Genomic DNA, 19,739 nt, shown 5'->3' on the forward strand with positions numbered 1-19,739 from the left:
AGTGGCTCAGCTGTGAGTACCTTTCCCTGTGGAACCAAGCAGTGGTGGAACTTCCATCCTCCACCTCCCATTGCCTTGGGCTGGAGCTTAAGCACCATTTCTCCTTCCTGAGGAAAGGGTGCTTTGACAGAACAGCTCCATTTACCTCTGTCAGCTGCAGCTGTGCTCTGCCCCTACAGGCCTGAGCTGGAACTGTGCACTGCCTCTACTGGAAAGAGGGTTTTGCTGGAGCCCTGCATCCATTGTGCCTGGGCTGCCTGGGCAGTCACACCCCTTTAGGCCAGAGCTATAGCAGCACATCGCCCCCTGGGGAACTCATGCCTTGGCTGAGCTGAGAAGCTGTGCATCCCAGGGCTAAGCTGATGTACTACCCTTTGTCTCAGGGAAATAAAGCAGTGGCTAAGCTCAGACACCCTACCCTACAGGCCAAACGACTCCAGTACCCTGCTTCTCTGGAGCTGGACCAGCACCCTATGGTCTGAGCTGTTAAGACACCTCCCTGTCTGGGGAGTAGTATTATCACTCTGCCATTTTCTGCCCCTTATGGCCCAAACGACAGCCATGCTCGGCCATTCTGGGCTACTTGCTGCCACTGCACTTGGACTCACAGAGACTGAGATACTGCTGAGCCCTACCATCTCAGATTGCAGAGTTACCACTACATGGTGCCTCACATCCAGCGACCTGAGTTGTCACTGAGCCCTACTGGTTCAGGCTCCTGAATCAAAGCCATATCCTAGCCTAGGCTCAAACCTCCAGAGCACACCTTCTTCCCTGGACTCAGGCCAGAGCTGTGAACTGCTCCCCAGGGGTAGCATCACAGCTACAACCTGACCTCCTGGACATGAGCTGCTAGAAGGTGCCCCAGAGTCACAGATCCTAGCACTAAAAGCAACCTACATCCAACCCTGCCACAGAGAGCAGGCTTGCACCCCAAGACCCTGGTGCCATAATAAGGTTCATAAGACCCTGAGCTCAGGACTCCTGCCCCACAGCTGCTCTGAGCACCTGCACCTGGAATTTAGCCACTGTGGCAGCTGCTTGTAGGCCATGCCAGATCTGACAGCAAGAGGAATCCCCTTGGCTAAGTTTCCCCACCATGGGGAAGTTGAGAAAAGGACTCCAAAAGCCCCTACAACCAAGGAATTAACAACCTATGCTGCTGCTGCCACAATCACGAATGTCTACAACCTAGGCCACTGAGGCACTCACATTTATTACTAATGTTGAATATAGATGAAGAAGCTGCACAAAGAGTATACCACTGCACCTACCTGGAAAGAGTTACCACCCACTTCCCAACTGGCACTGTAAGACCCAACTGCAGGTGAAAGTCTTTCTCTATGTATGAAAGCCACTCTAGAAAGTTTGGAAGAGGCTATTGTTTCACAGACATCAATACAGGGACACAAGAAATATGAAAATCAAGGAAATATGACATCACAAAAGGAACACGACTCTTCAATAACAAACCCTAATGACAAGGAAATCTGCAAGTTGCCAGTATAGAAATTAAAAAGTAATGAACTTAAGGAAACTTACCAAGATATAAGAATGTACAGATAGATAATTCAACAAAACTAGGAAAAAAAATCATGATATAAATTAGAAATTAAACGGAGATAAGTATCATGAAAAAGAATCGGCCGGGCGCGGTGGCTCACGCTTGTAATCCCAGCACTTTGGGAGGCCGAGGCGGGTGGATCACGAGGTCAGGAGATCGAGACCACGGTGAAACCCCGTCTCTACTAAAAATACAAAAAAAAATTAGCCGGGCGTAGTGGCGGGCGCTTGTAGTCCCAGCTACTCGGAGAGGCTGAGGCAGGAGAATGGCGTGAACCTGGGAGGCGGAGCTTGCAGTGAGCCGAGAGCGCGCCACTGCACTCCAGCCTGGGTGACAGAGCAAGACTCCGTCTAAAAAAAAAAAGAATCAAACAGAAATCCTGCAGTTGAAGAATTCAATGAATAAAATAAAAAATACAGCCAGGTGCAGGGGCTCAAGCCTATAATCCCAGCACTTTGGGAGACCGAGGTGGGTGGATCACATGAAGCCAGGAGTTCAAGAGCAGCCTGGCCAACATGGTGAAACCTCGTCTCTACTAAAAGTACAAAAATTAGCCGGGCAGGGTGGTGCACGCCTGTAATCCCAGCTACTCGAGAGGCTGAAGCATGAGAATTGCTTGAATCCAGGAGGTGGAGGTTGTAGTGAGCTGAGACTGAGCCACTACACTCCAGCCTGGGCAACATAGCAAGGCTCTGTCTTTAAAAAAAAAAAAAAAAAAAGACAGAAACAGCTTAAATAGCAGACTTGATCTAATAGAAGAAAAAAAAATCTCTGAGTTTGAACACAGGTCATTTGAAATTACCAAGTAGAGAAAAAAAAATAAAAGCAAAAAATCAAAAAAGTAAAAAAAAAAAGCTTACAAGACTTATGAGACACCATTAAGTGAACAAGTGTTCATATTACAGAAGTTCCAGAAGGAGAAGACATGGAAAAAGGCATAAAAAACCTATTTAATCAAATAATAGTTGAAAACTTCCCAAATCTGGGGCATCCAGAGACCCCCAAATAGATTCAACTCAAAAAGATCCTCCCAGAGGCACATTATAGTCAAATCTTCAAGGTCAAAGACAGAAAATTCTAAAAATGGCAAGAGAAAAATGTCAAGTTACATTTAAGAGGATTCCCATTAGATTTCTCCAGAGAAACCTTACAAGCTACAAGAGAATGAAATAATGTATTCAATGAATTGCCAAAAAAAAAAAAAAAAAGCCACCAAAGAATACTGCACCCAGCAAAACTATCTTTCAGAGAATGAGAAAGAAAATCTTTCCCAGACAAGCAAAAACTAAGAGAATTTATCACCACTACATTGGCCTTAGAAGAAATGCTCAAGGAAGTCCTGCATCTGGCAGCAAAAAGATGATAATCACCATCATGAAAACACTCAAAAGTATAAAATTCACTGTTATAGCAAATACACAAAGCAGAAAAAGGATCAAATCCTAATATTACAGAAAACCACCAAACCTCAATGATATGAGAGGAAGAAAGGAAAAAAAAGATAGCTAAAACAACAAGAAAACAATGAACAAAATGACAGGAGTAAGTCCTCATTTATCAATAATAACCTTGAATGTAAACAGATTAAATTCTTCACTTAAAAGATATAGACTGGCAGAAAAAATTTTTAAAAATACGAGCCAACTATACTATATGCTATGTATAAGAAATTCACTTCACTTGTAAAGACACATACAGACTGAAAGTAGAGGAAGAAAAAAAGATACTCCATACAAAAGGAAAACAAAAGTGAGAAGACATAGCTATATTTATATCATATAAAACAGACTTTAAGTGAAAAGCTGCAAAAAGAGACAAAAAAGGTCATTATATGATGATAAAAGGATCAATTCCGCAAGATGTGAATATATATGCACAGTTGTGAATATATATGCACCCAACATTGGAGAACCCAGATACATAAAAGCAAATATTATTAGATCTAAAGGGAGAGATAGACTCCAATACAATAACAGTTGGAAACTTTGACACCCCACACTCAGCAGTGGACAGATCATTCAGACAGGAAATCAACAACAAGAAAACACTGAATTTGAATTGCATCTTAGACCAAATGGAACTAACAGACATTTATAGAACACTTTATCCAACAGTTACAGAATACACATTCTTCTCATCAGCTCATGGAACATTCTCCAGGACAGACCACATGTTACGCCACAAAACAAGTCTCAACAAATTTTTAAAAAGTAGAAATCATATCAAGTATCCTCTCTGATCACAATGAAACAAAACTAGAAATCAATATCAAAGGAACTTTCAAAACCATACAAATATATGAAAATTAAATGTGCTCCTGAACGACCAATTGGTCAATAAAAAAAATTTAAAAGAAAATTAAAAACATTCTTGAAACAAAATTAAAAACACAACAAATTAAAATCTACTGAATGCAGCAAAAGCAATATTAGAGGCAAGTTTATAGCCATAAACAAGGAGAAAGATTTCAAATAAATAACCTAATGATGCATTTCAAGGACTAGAAAAGCAAGAAACCAAACCCAAAGTTAGCAGAAAGAAAGGAATAATAGAGATCAGAGTAGAAATAAAATTGAAACTGAAAAAAACCATACCAAAGATAAATGAAACAAAAAGTTGATTTTTTGAAAAGATCAACAAAATTGATAAACCATTAGCTTAGCGTAACCAAAAGAAATGAAAAACATGCATAGTTCACCCATCATTAAAGAAATGAAATCTGTGGTCAAAAAAAAATCTTCTTTGGAGAAAATATCAGCCACACTTTTATTATTCAAGCACTTTCAGAGCACAACGGTTGATGTGAATGAAATGAATAAATCCCTAGAAATTACTAAAATTTAATCAAGAAGTAATAGAAAATCTGAATAGACCTATAATAACTTAAAAACAAATGAATTAGTAACTAAAAGTCTTCCCATAAAGAAAAGCCAAGGCCTAGCTGGCTTCACTGGTGAATTCTATCAGATATTCAAAGAAGATATAATAACAATTGTTCACAAACTTTCAGAAATTAGGGGAGGAAGGAACACTTTCTACTTAATCTATGAGGCTAGCATTACCCTGATATCAAAGTCAGACAAAGACATCACAAGAAAACTATAGACCATTCGCTCTCATGAACAAAGAAACAAAAATCCATAATTATTAGCTAACCTTGACCGAGTGCGGTGGCTTATGCCTGTAATCTCAGCACTTTGGGAGGCTGAGGTGGGAGGATCACTTGAGGTCAGGAGTTTGAGACCATCCTGGCCAACATGGTGAAACCCTGTCTCTACTGAAAATACAAAAAAATTAGCCAGGCATAGTGGCAGGTGCCTGTAATCCCTGCTGCTCCGGAGGCTCAGGCAGGAGAATTGCTTGAACCCGGGAGGCAGAGGCTGCAGTGAGCTGAGATCGTGCCACTGGTCTCCAGCCTGGGTGACAGAGGGAGACTACATCTAAAAAAAAAAAAAAAAAAAAAAAAAAAATTAGCTAACCAAATCCAGCACCATATAAAATGTACATACAACATGATCAAGTGGGAATGTAAGGTTGGTTTAACATCCAAAGATCAATTTATATACTATGCCATTTTAATAAAACACAGGATAAAAATCATGTGATCATCTCAATAGATGAAGCAAAATCATGTGACAAAATCCAATGTCTATTCATGATAAAAATGCTCAAGCTAGAAATAGAAGGGAAGTTCCTTAGATAAAAAGCATCTATGAGCCCGGGCACGGTGGCTCATGCCTATAATCCCAGCATTTTGGGAGGTCAAGGAGGGCAGATCACCTGAGGTCAGGAGTTCAAGACCAGCTTGGCCAACGTGGTGAAACCCTTTCTCTACTAAAAATACGAAAATTAGCTGGGCGTGGTGATGAGTGCCTAGAATCCCAGCTACTTAGGAGGCTGAGGCAGGAGAATCACTTGAAGCCGGGAGGCGGAGGTTGCAGTGAGCCGAGATTGTGCCATTGCACTCCAGCCTGGGCAACTGGGCACTCCATTTTAGGGGTGGGGGGGCCAGGAAAGAAAAGCATCTATGAAAAACCTACAGCTAAAATCATACCTAACGGTGAAAGACTGAATGTCTTCCCTCCATGATCAGGAACAAGGCAAGTATGCCTGCACTCACCACTTCTGCGTAATATTGTAATAGATGTTTTAGCCAGTGCAGCAAGATATTAAGTAAATAAATGGACTGAAGGCATCCAGATTGGAAAGGAAGAAGAAAAAATTTTTATCCACAGAACTATTAAACTATCAATGTTGGTGAAGTCCACAGGCTCCAAAACCCAGTATATAAAAACCCACTGTATTTCTACACACCAGCAATGGACAGTTTGAAAGTGTAATTAAGAAAACAATTCTGAGGCCGGGCGCGGTGGCTCATGCTTGTAATCCCAGCACTTTGGGAGGCTGAGGGGGGCGGATCACGAGGTCAGGAGATCGAGACCATGGTGAAACCCCGTCTCTACTAAAAATACAGAAAAAAAAAAAAAAAATTAGCTGGGCGTGGTGGCAGGCGCCTGTAGTCCCAGCTACTTGGAGAGGCTGAGGCAGGAGAATGGCGTGAACCTGGGAGGCGGAGCTTGCAGTGAGCCGAGATTGCGCCACTGCACTCCAGCCTGGGCGACAGAGCGAAACTCTGTCTCAAAAAATAAAAAAATAAAAAAATAAAAATAAAAAGACAAACCACACAGTGGGAGAACATATTTGCAAATCATATATTTGATGAAAGACTTGAGTCCATAATATACAGGTTGAGTATTCCTTCTCCAAAATGCTTGCGACCAAAAGTGTTTCAGATTTCAGATTTATTTGGATTTTGTAATATCTGTATTCTATTTACCAGCTGAGCATTCTGAATCTGAAAATCTGAAATCTGAAATGTTCCAATAATCATTTCCTTTGACTGTCATCTTGGTGGTCAAAAAGTTTTGGAATTTTGAGCATTTCAAATTTCAAGTTTTCAGATTTGGGATGTCTAACCATAAAGAACTCTTACGACTCAATAATTACAGGAAAAACAGCCAAATTAAAATATGGGCAAAAATTATGAATAGGGGCCGGGTGCGGTGGCTCACGCCTGTAATCTCAGCACTTTGGGAGGCCGAGGTGGGCGGATCATGAGGTCAGGAGATCAAGACCATCCTGGCTAACACGGTGAAACCCTGTCTCTACTAAAAATACAAAAAATTAGCCGGGTGAGGTGGCAGGCGCCTGTAGCCCCAGCTACTCGGGAGGCTGAGGCAGGAGAATGGCGTGAACCCCAGGGGGTGGAGGCTGCAGTGAGCCGAGATCGCGCCACTGCACTCCAGCCTGGGCGACAGTGAGACTCCATCTCAAAAAAAAAAAAAAAAAAAAAAATTATGAATAGGTATTTCACTAAATAAGACATAGGAATGGCTACTAAGCACTATACAGATTAATAATGTTCATGGCAGTATTATTCTAATAAAACCAAAGTGGAAATAAGACAAATGACCAATTAGTACAGAATAAATAAAATGCAGTATTTATCCACACAAATATTGAGCAATATGAAGAAATGAACTGTTGATACATGCTACAACATGGATGAACTTCAAATACCTTTTGCCAAGTGAAAGCAGCCATATATGAAAGACTAAATACTGTTAAGATTCCATTTAAATGTAATTTCCTGAAAATAGATCAGTGTAGCCTGAGAGAACAGGAGGAGAAGACTAAATACTGTTAAGATTCCATTTAAATGTAATTTCCTGAAAAGAAAATAGGTCAGTGTAGCCTGAGAGAACAGGAGTGGTAAATGACTGCTAATGGGATTGAGGGAACACTTCCGGTGATGAAAATGTCTAAAACTGGATTGTGGCGATTTCACAACTCTACAAATTTACTAAAATAACATGAGATTTACTCTCTTAAATCAGGTATACAATACAATACTGTTAACTATATGCACAACATCCTACAGCAGACCTCTAGAACTTACTCATCCATATTACCAAAACTTTATATCCACTGAACAACAACTCTCTATTTCTCTCTCCCTTCAGCTCCTGGCAACCACCATTCTGTTTTTTGCTTCTGTGAATTTGGTTATTTTAGATATCTCATAAAAATGGAATCATGTAGTATCTGCCCTTACAGGAGAAGATTATTTCACTTAGCGTAATGTTCTCAGGGGTTCATCCATGTTGTCACATATGGTGGGATTTCCTTTTTTTTTTTTTTTTTTTTTTTTGAGACAGAGTCTCACTCTGTCGCCCAGTCTTACTCTGTAGCGGCATGATCTTGGCTCACTGCAACCGCCACCTCCTGGGTTCAAGCGGTTCTCCTGCCTCAGCCTCCCGAGTAGCTGGGATTACAGGCATGCCTCACCATACCCAGCTAATTTTTGTATTTTTAGTAGAGACGGGGTTTCACCATGTTGGCCAGGCTGGTCTCAAACTCCTGAGCTCAGGTGATCTGCCCGCCTCGGCCTCCCAAAGTGCTAGGATTACACAGGTGTGAGCCACCTCAGCTGGCCATTCCTTCTTTTTCATGAATGAATAATATTCTATTATACGTATATACCACATTTTCTCTAGCCATCCATCCATCAATGGACATTTAGGCTGTTTCCATGTCTTGGCTATTGTGCATAATGGTGCAATGAACATGGAAGTGCAGATACGTCTTTGAGATCTTGATTTCACTTCTTTTGGATATACATCTAGAAGTTTTTCTAAAATTGCTAGGTCATATAATTCTATTTTTAACTTTTGCAGGAATCTTCATACTGTTTTCTACAACAACTGTACCATTTCACATTCCCAGCAACAGTGTACAAGGGTTCCAATTTCTCTAAATCACTGTCAATACTTCTTTTTGTTTTGTTTTTGTTTTTTGATGATGGCCGTCCTAAGAGGTGTGAAGTATCTTATTGTCATTTTGATTTGTATTTCCCTAATGATTAGAGATGTTGAGCACATTTTCATATACCTGTTGACCATTTCTATGTCATCTTTGTAGAAATGTCTTTTGAAGTCCTTTGCCCATTTAAGTATCAGGTTATTTTTTTGCTCTTGAGTTGTAGGAGTTCCTTACATATTTTGGACATTAACATCTTATCAGATAAATGGTTTGCAAATATTTTCTCCCAGTGCATGGTTTGTCTCTTCACTCTGTTAATTGTTTTCTTTGCTGTACGGAAGCTTTTTAGTTTGATATAGTCCCACTTCTTTATTTTTTCATTTTGTTGCTTGTGTTTTTGGTGTTATAATCCGATAAATCACTGTGAAGACCAATGTCATGAGGCTTTCTCCTGTTTTCTTCTAGGCATTTTATGGCTTCAGGTCTTACAGTTAAGACTTTAATCCATTAAAAAAATTTTTTTTGTATGGTGTAAGTAAGGGTCCAGTTTCATTCTTTTGCATGTGGACATTCAGTTTTCCAAGCACCATTTTGGTGAAAAGACCATTCTTTCCCCATGTGTATTCTTGGTACCCTTTTGAAGATTAGTTGACTGTATATGTGTGGGTTTATTTCTGGGTTCTCTTTTCTGTTCCATTGGTCTATGTGTCTGTCTTTATGCTAGTACCATAGTGTTTAATTACTATAACTTTCTAATATATGTTGAAATCAGGAAATGTGGTATCTCCAGTTTTATTCTTCTTTCTCAAGGTTGCTCTGGATATTGGGGGTCCTTTGTAATTCTATATACACTTTAGGATTGGTTTTCCTAGTTCTGTAAATCAATAATTTTTTTAAATAAAAAAAATGTAAAACAAATGAGTGCTATGGTTTGAATGTGTCTTCCAAAGTTCATTTGTTGGAAACCTAATCCCCAATGCAATAGTGTTGAGAGGTGGGACCTTTAAGAAGCAATTAGCTCAGGAGGCCTCTGTACTCATGAATGGGTTAATGCCCTTATGGCGGGAGTGGGTTATTGCAGGAGTGGGTTCCGGATAATAGGATGAGTTCAGCCCCCTTCCTTTCTTTTTCCCTTGTGTGTTGTGTGCTCTCTTGTCCTTCTGTGTTCTACAGTGGGATGACGCAGCAAGAAGGCCCTTGCCAGACGTGGGCCCCTTGACTTCTCAGCCTCCAGAATTTTAAGAAATACATCTTAGTTCTTCATAAATTATCCACTCTCAGGTAGTCTGTTACACCAGCACAAAACAAACTCAGACAATGAGGTAGGCCTATATATACTGTCATGAAAAAAATTCAAAGACAAATGTTTTGTTTTTTCACATTTTAAAAAGTCGTTTTTAAAAATCAAGGTCATGCATGTACATAGCTTTTTAATAAAAGCAGTACACAAGGTCTTATGACAAAAAACAATGCACCTTACACACATAGGCAATCATTTCCGCTCACAGTTCTTCTGAAGGTTACAAAGTTACAAGTATACATTGCTGATTAACGTGGCTTTGTATACCACATCCTGCATCTAATCTCTTTCCCACCTCTACCAACAACCTCTCGTCCAAACCACCATTGTGTTCTGAAAGGACAACTGAAATAGCCTCTTACCTGGCCTTCCTTCCTGCTTTCACACTTCCCCACCAAGCAGTCAGAACAATGCTTTTAGATCACTGCACTCCTCTACTCAGAATCTTCCAGTGCTTTCCCATCTCGCTCAGGGTAAAATCCAAACTTTTCACCTTGGCCAAAAAGGGCCGATATGGCCTGGTCTTCCACTACTTCTCAGACTCATTTCCTGTAATCTCCTTCTCCTACTCATGCCTTAGCCATATGGACCTCCTTGCTGGGCCTTGCAAACCCCAGACATGCTCTTGCCTCCAGGACTTTGTAGGTGCTATTTCCTCTGCCAGCAATGCTCCTTCTCAGACAACCTTGCTCCTTCACTTGCTTTGTACCTCTGCTCAAATACTACCTCTCTGAGAGGACTTTCCTCAGAACCCTATTTTAAAATGCAGCTCTATTAGTCTCTATCTGCTTACCCTGCTTTATTTTTCTTCATGTTACTTGTCACTATCTAAGAATTTTCTTTTATTGCATGCATTCAGGTTCTTTCTAGCCTGTTTCTTCACAGCTCCTTAGGGCAACTATCTTTGCTTGCATGGTTGCAGCTTAGTTGTAGGCATATTAGTATTCTAGCTCAGTGAGAGGGAAAAATAAATAAGAGCTCATATGAAAACACATTACTTTATGTTCTCCTGAAAAGAAATTAGTGATACAGCCATATCAGAGTTTGGGAGGCTTGGGAATGCAGTGTCATTGTGCACATATGTGCCTGACCAACAATTTACTGCTAGAGAAGAAGGAGAGAACTTACTTTGGTGAACAACATGACACAGTCCTCCACAATGTGTGGATTTTAAAAACTGAAAAATAATCTGTAAAACATATAAAATGTTTAAAATATAAAAAGCCATCATGTAAGATATTACAATAATTATGACCTGGTAAATATTATTCACCACTGAAACAAGTGCTCTTTCTACCAATCTACTTTTTAGTATAATTAAACTTATGTCTTTTTACGTGTGGTTTCCCTGTTCTTTGTGGAATTTCTGGTTGCTTTTTACTTTTTTTTTTTTTTTTTTTTGAGACAGGGGCTCACTCTATCACCCAGGCTGGAGTGCAGTGGCATGATCATGACTCATTGCAACCTTGATCTCCTGGGCTCAAGTGATTCTCCTGCCTCAGAGCCTCCCAAATAGCTGGCACACAGGTGTGTGCAACCATACCTGGCTAATTTTTCTTTTCTTTTTTTGTAAAGGTGAAGGTTTCCCTATGTTGCCCAGGCTGGTCACAAACTTCTGGTCCCAAGTGATCCTCCTGTCCCGGCCTATCAAAGTGATGGGATTATGGGCATCAGTTGCTGCACTTTGCCTTTTTTTTCTTTCCCACATTTTTACATATGCATTTTTCCAAGTTCTCAGCCATACTATCTATTCTATGAAACCTCCCTCCCTCCCAGGGTCCCTGTCATGCAGTCCTTAGTTCTCCTGATTCACCATTTCTTGGATCCCATGTTGTTCTCTTTGATTTATTCCTTTTGTTGCTGCAGTACGACCTCAGGAAAATTTCTAGGAAAGGGTACGAGTTCTCACCCCACCTATTTACCATCACACTTGGTCAGTTCTAGATAAAGAACCATTTCCCCTCAGCACTGTGAAGGCACTGTTCCCTCATCCTCCAGAATCTAGTGTTGCTGAGTGATCTGTGTCATTCCAATTTCCTTTACTTTGGAGATATCTTATCCATAGAAAGTTTAAAGATCTGTGTATGCTCAGTGTTCATAAATATCCCCAAGATCTTTTCCATGTCTCCTCCTTGATTTTGAGAGACTCTTACAAAGTGGTCTCAGGTGTCCCCACATCCTGAAAACTTAACTGTATTATTTACTGAACAATGATCTTGCCCCTGTTTTCTCTCTCCCACACTAGAACTCCTCATCAGATGTGGACCCCTTGTACCAAGTCTCTGTGTTTTCTTTCGCAACTAACCAAGATCAGTACTGTAACACTTTTCACTTGATGGGCAATGGTGAAAAATGTAGTGTTTGGTTTTTATGAGAGTATGAGGAAGTGACCTCTCGTATACCACTAGTGGGAATGTGTATTGTTATAACCTCTCTGCAGGCCAATTTCAGAGCCCTCAGAGGCTCTAAAAACATTCATATTGAACTAAGCAGCTTCTAGGAATGCAATCTCTACTTCTAGGCACACAAGCTAATAAAATAGATATAATAAAATATAGATAGAATAGATATAATAAAAGACAATTTTTTAAAACACCATGTCCATCTCAATGAAAAAGCAAAAAAAGGAAGCAATTTAAATGTCAATCAATAGGATATTCTTTAATGATATCATGGCAGCATGGGCTATCATGTAACTCTTTAGAAAAACGATGTGGATCTTATTTATTGCCATGAAAGATGCTCATGTTCTAGAGCTACGTGAAAAGGACAGAAAGTAGATTAATCCTCTTAAAATTACACATATCCATACATATACACAGAAACATTAAAGTCTCTAGAATGATATACAACAATGTTACACAGAAATGTTCACAGAGATCTCTTTAAAATTATGGTTGATTAGAAAAAAATTTAGCTTAAGTGTATTCTTTGATGTTTTCTTTTTGCTATGAACATAGAGTTTTATCAAAAAAGGGTTAATGATATAAATCTCTAGACAAATTTAAAGTATTTTCCAAACAAACATCAATAGAGCAGAATTAACCAGAGGTAAAAACATATAAGTATGGAATCAAAATATGTGATCTTGCCCCAGTTCTACTAACAGCTATGTCACCTTGAACAAATATCTTAGCAGCAGTTTACTCAGCTGTAAAATAGGGAAAAATAATGATTGCCTATCTACTTCACAGTGTCGTTGTGAAAAACCAAATAAAAGTATATTTAAACATTTTGAAAAGCGTAAAATACTACAAAAATGAATGATGGAATAATCGATATTATCACCAAAGCAATTAAAAATATAAATGTTGGTTTGCTACAGAATGGGAGAAAATATTTGCATCTGACAAAGGTCTAATATTCAGCATCTATAAGGAACTTAAATAATCCCATGAAAAAGTGGGCAAAGGACATGAACAGACACTTTTCAAAAGAAGACATACATGCAGCCAACAAGGATATGAAAAAAAGCTCAATCACTGATCATCAGAGAAATGCAAATCAAAACCATAATGAGATACCATCTCACACCAGTCAGAATGGCTATTATCAAAAAGTCAAAAAATAACAAATGCTGGCAAGGTTGCAGAGAAAAGGAAATGATTATACACCGTAGGTAGGAGGGTAAATTAGTTCAACCATTGTGGAAAGCAGTATGGTGATTCCTCAAAGAGCTAAAAGCAGAACTACCCTTTCTTTGACTCAGCAATCCTATTACTGGACATATACCCAGAGGAATGTAAATCATTCTACCATAAAGACACATGCACGTGAATGTTCACAGCAGCACTATTCACAGTAGCAAAGGGATGCAATCAACCTAAATCCCATTAATGATAGATAGTACAAAGAAAATGTGATTATATATACAACATGGAATACTATGCAGCCATAAAAAAAGAATGAGCTCATGTCTTTTGTGGGAACATAAATGGAGCTGGAGAGGGTACTATCCTTAGCAAACTAACGCAGGAACAGAAAACCAAATACCACATGTTCTCACTTGTAAGTGGGAGCTAAATGATGAGAACTCATGAACACAAAGAAGGAAACAACAGACACTGGGGCCTGGAGGGTGGGAGGAGGGAGAGGAGCAGAAAAAGTAACTATTGGGTACTAGGCCTAATACCTGGGTGATGAAATAATCTGTACAACCAGCCCCCGTGACACGAGTTTACCTATGTAACAAACCTGCACATGTTTTCTAAAATTTAAATATCTTTAAAAGTTGTAATGTTGAGAGGGTAAGAGAAGGAAGGGAGAGGAGTATAAGATGTGGCTCAGACCAAGAGAACTGCTATAGCAGGAAACTGGTAAGTGGGCAGTGAGGATGAAGGCAGAAAAACCAAAAGGACAGTCCTTATCATGTTTACAATTTTGTGTAGGGTTAGCCTGACTCTAAAAGTAATAGCAATATATTTGCCAAGATAATAGCTATATATTTAGTTCACTGATAAACCATAATGCTTATTTTCCATTGAACAGTCCACTTATGTGTTTTTGAAACCAGCATAATAACAATATATAAATTTCCCCCAATAGGAATCTCCTTGCAGTTGAGCTATACAAATGAAATTGGGAATTTTATGATTTTCCTTCCTCCTCTTCACTTGCATAATGGGCTACTTATATAACTACACACCTCTTACCTCACACTGTGGCACTAAGCTAATTATAAAAGCCTGTTTAAATCTAGCCACCTGTCTTTTGTTTTGCTGCCTACCTGGGCCTTTTCCAAACAGGCAGAAAAATCTCCTATCAGCCTGTTATCACAACCAGAATGCAAGAGATTAGTGACCAGGGAGAGAAGCAGAATCAGTTTACATCCTTTCAGGCAAGAGAATAGTATTACTTCACAAGCAAGAAATCTGGGGCCCCCGACCTTAATTTAGGAAACCTGCAGTTAATCATCATGTTAAAGTTGGTTTTACATGCGAGACAGTTTTTGTTTCTGCTGTTATTTTTACAATTTGAGTGTCCTTTGTGATTACCAAAATTATTTGCTGAAAGGCATATATCAACATTTAAAATATTTAATCCATAATAAAGTAGGTCTTACAGTTTAGGTATATCTGAATTAAAATATACTTGGTGTCAATTTTTTAAAAAGCTTAAAAAAACATTGCTTGTGTTCAGAGTACAATTTAGCAATCTAACTCTGCTAATTATGACAATTAATATACTTAATTTCTTTCTTAATTGGGGAATAAAAAGGTTTTTAACTGTAATCCGACAACCCAAATAAAGAATCACATAAATCCCACCACTGGCACACACTCACCTCTCTCCCAAAAGGTCAATTGTTTCTTGAAGGAAAGAGAACTAAGCCTGAAGCTACAAATTTGGCAAGGAAACCGGGTCAAAGAACAGTCGTGCAAAGCCAGGGAGAACTAGGCAGGTGATCAGGTCAGTATGCAGAGGTTCTGATGACACTCAACTGAACCTGGCTACTTTTTCATAATCGAATACTTAATGAAAACAAATCTAATTAACACCATAAGCCAAAAAGAGGCACAAGTGGTCTTTTTAAAGTGTGGTTAACTTTCACTTAACATTATACTAGACAAACAATACTAGCTGAACCATTTCAGCTGTTTCAATGTAATTTACAAGTCATCCCTGCGAGTTACTAAAATGAGTCCACAGACACCTGTTCTCTTTTACAGAGTGATTTTCTCTGTGTGTGTGTGTGTGTGTGTGGACATGCACATGTGTTGGGGGACAGGAGAGTTATTGAAATGAATAGTCCAGCCATGGAGATGATGCTTACAGAATGAAAATGCAGTGTGGGTCTATATATATATTGACATAGAAGAAAAGTTATAATGGCATTTTTTTTGTACAACAAAAGTTTAGATTTATTACATATTTATTTCCAAGGTACCTTTGTTATTATGAAAACAGAACAAATACTTGGCCAAAAAAAAACAAAAAAACCCAAAAAACAAAAAAAAGTCACTTCACAATGTCAGTTTTCCCACTCCATGATAAAGGGAAAAAATATCTATTGCAGACACAGAATCATTCTGCCTTGGGTAAGTCTAGGGAGGAAAAAAAGGAGACATATGGGACGAATTTGCAAAAGTTTAAAAAGATGCTTTTGACTGCACCAAGACTACTCTAGTAAATTAAGTATACACTAGGATCTATGAGGCTCTGTTGGTTATATCATGTGTATTCTTGGCATTTTAAAAATTTTCGTCTTTCTCCTCTTAAAAATACAGATAAAAACTTACCAGGTTTTAATGACAAAAAATTAAAATATTGCTTTACTCAGTTTCCTATCTCTGCCTTTAGCATCAAATGTAGAGCCTTACAGAAATATTATCTAAAAAGTTAAACGTGGTGCAGTCTTCAAAGGAGATAATACATTAGTATTACTATTATTTTTCATTAAGCAATTGAACTAAAAGTTTAGGGCCTTTTTAAACCAATGTTTTATAACTTTAAAAAATTATTTTAGTTTCTTTTGATAATCCCTGTATTAATAGCAGCTATGTAATTAGAAGGTCATAGTACTTAAAACATCAAAAACCATGGAATGTCTTTAATTTGGTCAGATATTTACTGATATGTCATTATTAACCTATCTTTTACAAACAACCTTAAAACCGAGATAATAAAACACACCATCCAGTAACATGTTTAGCTGAAGAAAAGTTATCCTTATGGTTCTTTTCTAGTAACTCAAGATAACTAGTCTCCTCATGAAACACGGCAAAACAACAACAACAACAGCAACAAAATACTACAACTATTATCCCCTATGATCAAACTTCAACTCTGAAGCAAAAATATTGCTAAACATCTTATAAAAATTCAGATTGTAGTCTTTTAAATGATCTATACAGTAGTAACAATATTCATATACCTAAAATTTAAAATTCTCAAAGCAGGTCCATTGCAAAAACAAAACAAAACAATACAAAACTTGACAGTACAAGTCAAGCATACCTAATCCAAAAGTCTGAAATTACTCAAAAATCTGCAACTTGAGCGCCAACGTGTTGGATTAGGGATGCGCAACCATAATAATTTCTGTAAGTTTCTTTCTAAACTAAAAAGTGGAAGTTTATTATTGAGAGTAACTTACAGCATTTATAAGCTTCTTTTGGTAGCCATAATTAGTAATCATTTTGCAGGTTTTAAAAAACTGTCAGTACAAAAAAGGCCTAAAGGTATACTAACAGAATGGAAGGGGAAATTTAAATATTTGCTTTCAGTGACCCTCTAAGTATTTTTGGATCTATAGGATTTATTTAAAGTAAATTTAGTAAAGCATATTTACTATCCCTTATGAAAATATCAATTTGATAAAAATAATTTTTCTCAATTTCAATTAAACATTTACTGTGTATTTAGTATATTACACATCAGGCACTGTGCTAGGTGCTTTCTAAAAAATTTTCTGCTCTAAATTTCCTCAATAAAAGCAGCTAAAGCGTTAAGTCAAAACCTTTCCAAGTAAGTAATTTATCTTTTAAATGTTAGGTATGCACACACACACACACACACACACACACACACACATACATACACAGTTTCTTCTGGTTAAACTACTTATCAAACGAACTGTTGCTATCATCCTTCAAACAAAAAGGCCAACACCATTTGCATTATGGGAATATTACTCATTTAATTAATCTGAACCACCTGTCTAAATAGCAATCGCAATCTGTACTTCAATGTTAAAAAGATCCAGCTGAAATACGACCTTCCTAATTCTGATCAGTTTGAGAACTATTTTTTCCACAGTTAAAGGGGTCACTATAAACATAAAAACTGGCATTGTTTTCCTTTGATTAGGTTACAGTAGCTTAAGCCTCTAAACACTAGAATTCCTCACACAGCTGTTAACTGTGGACCAGGGGACTGGCTCACATCTGCTTCTCACTTATTTCATTAATGGTTCACTTTCAGGTCCTAAAAGGACTGTTGCCCCTCCGCAAAGATACTGTGGAACCCACCTATGTCTACCTTCTACATAGTTGACTTGTTCTGGTTTCTCTCTCTATACAGTGCAAATCTCAGTGAACTCACATCTGTCACAGATCGACCCAATTCGTGGGCAATCTTTTCCCATCGACCTGGAGTCCCTCCTGGGAACTTAACCATACTTCTTGTCAGTTGGCTGAGGTCCTCTTCTGTCCATTCAGGTGCCTGCAAAACATTAAAGAAAATAAAAAAAGATAATTGGGAGAAAATAAAAAGATAATTGGAAGAATAAAAGAAGATAATTGCTGTGAAGCAAATTATTGGCAATATGCTTTCTGTAAAAAACAATACTAAATTGTATCTAATAGTTTCAATAAAGATTTGAGCTGCATATTTAACACTGGAATGCAACGCTCTAGAAGCCTATTTCATTTTCCTATGTATACTAACTAAGAAAGCATAAATATTGCAAAACCAGGTTTTGTAGATTTTTTTTAAAAAGACTATTCGGTTTCGAATTAAAATGAGAAACCATTTTCAAAGCTTATGAAATGCATCCTTGCTATAAAATGCAGTGCTGCTCATAAATGCCTCACATAAAGTTACTATTAAAGGGCTCTCTCTTTTTTTTAAACACACACTTTAAAGAAAGCAAAAAAATAAAAAACTTATAAGTATAAATGAAATGTGAACAAGTAAATATACTGGTCTGAAATCAGAACTGCAACGACACTTTTTGATCATTCTATGTAACGATATTCAATTTTAAAATAATATTTTTTCAAGAAGTTTGGCTTGTCAAATGTCACTAATTTTTTTTTTTTTAAACTTCGGAAAAGAAAATTAGAAACTCTTGTGGCCAAGACTCAAACCATCAAGTCCATGTAAAGCAGTATTTCATTTTATTTTGACCATTTCATTTTGGTCAACTTTTAGCTTTGACCAAATGATTAAACTAAATTTAAAAATACCTTAGAGATTATAAACACGCATATGCAAAAATTCTAACAGCAAACATATTCTCTGCATTTTACTCAGCACTAGCAGTAGTCAAACCCCAAAGTGAGCACAGCGAAATAAATTATTATCAAATGACAAATAACCATGTTACAATTATTTCACATTACATTTTAGTATTGAACTATTCCCCACCAGAGGCAATAAAGCACTCTGGTATTAAACAATACTCCAGTAGCCAGCAGAGAGACTGAGGAAGCCTACCTTATTTTCCTTTAATTAAAACGAAAGAATGAAAGAAAAACAAAGAGGGAAAGAAGGAAACCTTTGAGGCAAATACCTTTTCTAATCACCATTTCCGATAATGAACAGGCATACATCAGGCAGTTTGCATTACAGAACCATCAGCACAGAACAACAGTCAGAGGTGAGTGACCCCAGGGACTATCTCCACAGCTACAGCAAAGCTTCTCCCTGACACTAATCCTCCCTGTCATTCTCCCACTGTGCTCTAACCACACTGACATCCGCCTGCCTCACTGCAAGCTTAACGGGGCCCTTCCTGACTTTTTACTGTCTCCCCCAATCAATGGTTCAAGCGTGCTCTTTTCACCATGTCCAAATGGCAGCTTCACTCATAATCAAAGTGCACTGCCCCTGTTAAAGGGCTTTCCGAAAGGCTCTCCCATTTGCATTCATTTGCAAAGCAAACTACTTTTATTCACTTTGTTCTGCTATCAAGAATGTTCCCTGAAGCAGATAAATTGGCATAAATACAACCTGCCACTTAAGAGTCAGTAAATAATAGCCAATAGTAGGGAGGATTTTATCAATCATTCTATTTTGTATCCACTAAGAGCTGAAAGCCTCAAACATATTCATCAGTACAGCCTCTACAATACATGCATAAATTCACTTATATAAAAAGGTAGCCCACATTGGGTCTGGTCGGAATTTCTTTGATATTTAATGAATATCAGAAATCCAATTCTTCATATCAGATGACTTAAAAATTTACACGGAGGTTTTTTTCTTTCTCCTTGTCTTTATTTAAGGAAAAAAGTATTATTCTTATTCAGCTACTGTTTAGAGAAATATAATTGGATTTTCAAGGAAATCGTAGTTTTATTGCTAAAAAGCTTTAATAAGTAGACCAAT

General features: G+C 37.9%; 1 protein-coding gene across 3 annotated transcripts in view; it reads right to left on the reverse strand.

Annotated features, from left to right (window-relative positions):
- The window catches only part of DNAJC1 (DnaJ heat shock protein family (Hsp40) member C1), a 225,603-nt gene that overhangs the window by 37,910 nt on the left and 167,954 nt on the right, over nucleotides 1-19,739 (reverse strand). For all 3 annotated transcript variants that reach the window (XR_009211268.1, XM_032168837.2, XM_032168758.2), the window contains exon 9: nucleotides 17,730-17,849. Coding sequence is in view for 2 of the 3 variants with exons in the window: in XM_032168837.2 (XP_032024728.1) it covers nucleotides 17,730-17,849 (120 nt within the window). In the remaining variant the exon portion in view is untranslated. The remainder of the gene's footprint in view (nucleotides 1-17,729; nucleotides 17,850-19,739) is intronic.

This window comes from Hylobates moloch, unplaced genomic scaffold (assembly GCF_009828535.3).
Source record: "Hylobates moloch isolate HMO894 unplaced genomic scaffold, HMol_V3 SCAFFOLD_2, whole genome shotgun sequence".
In the NCBI taxonomy this organism is placed as follows: domain Eukaryota; kingdom Metazoa; phylum Chordata; class Mammalia; order Primates; family Hylobatidae; genus Hylobates; species Hylobates moloch.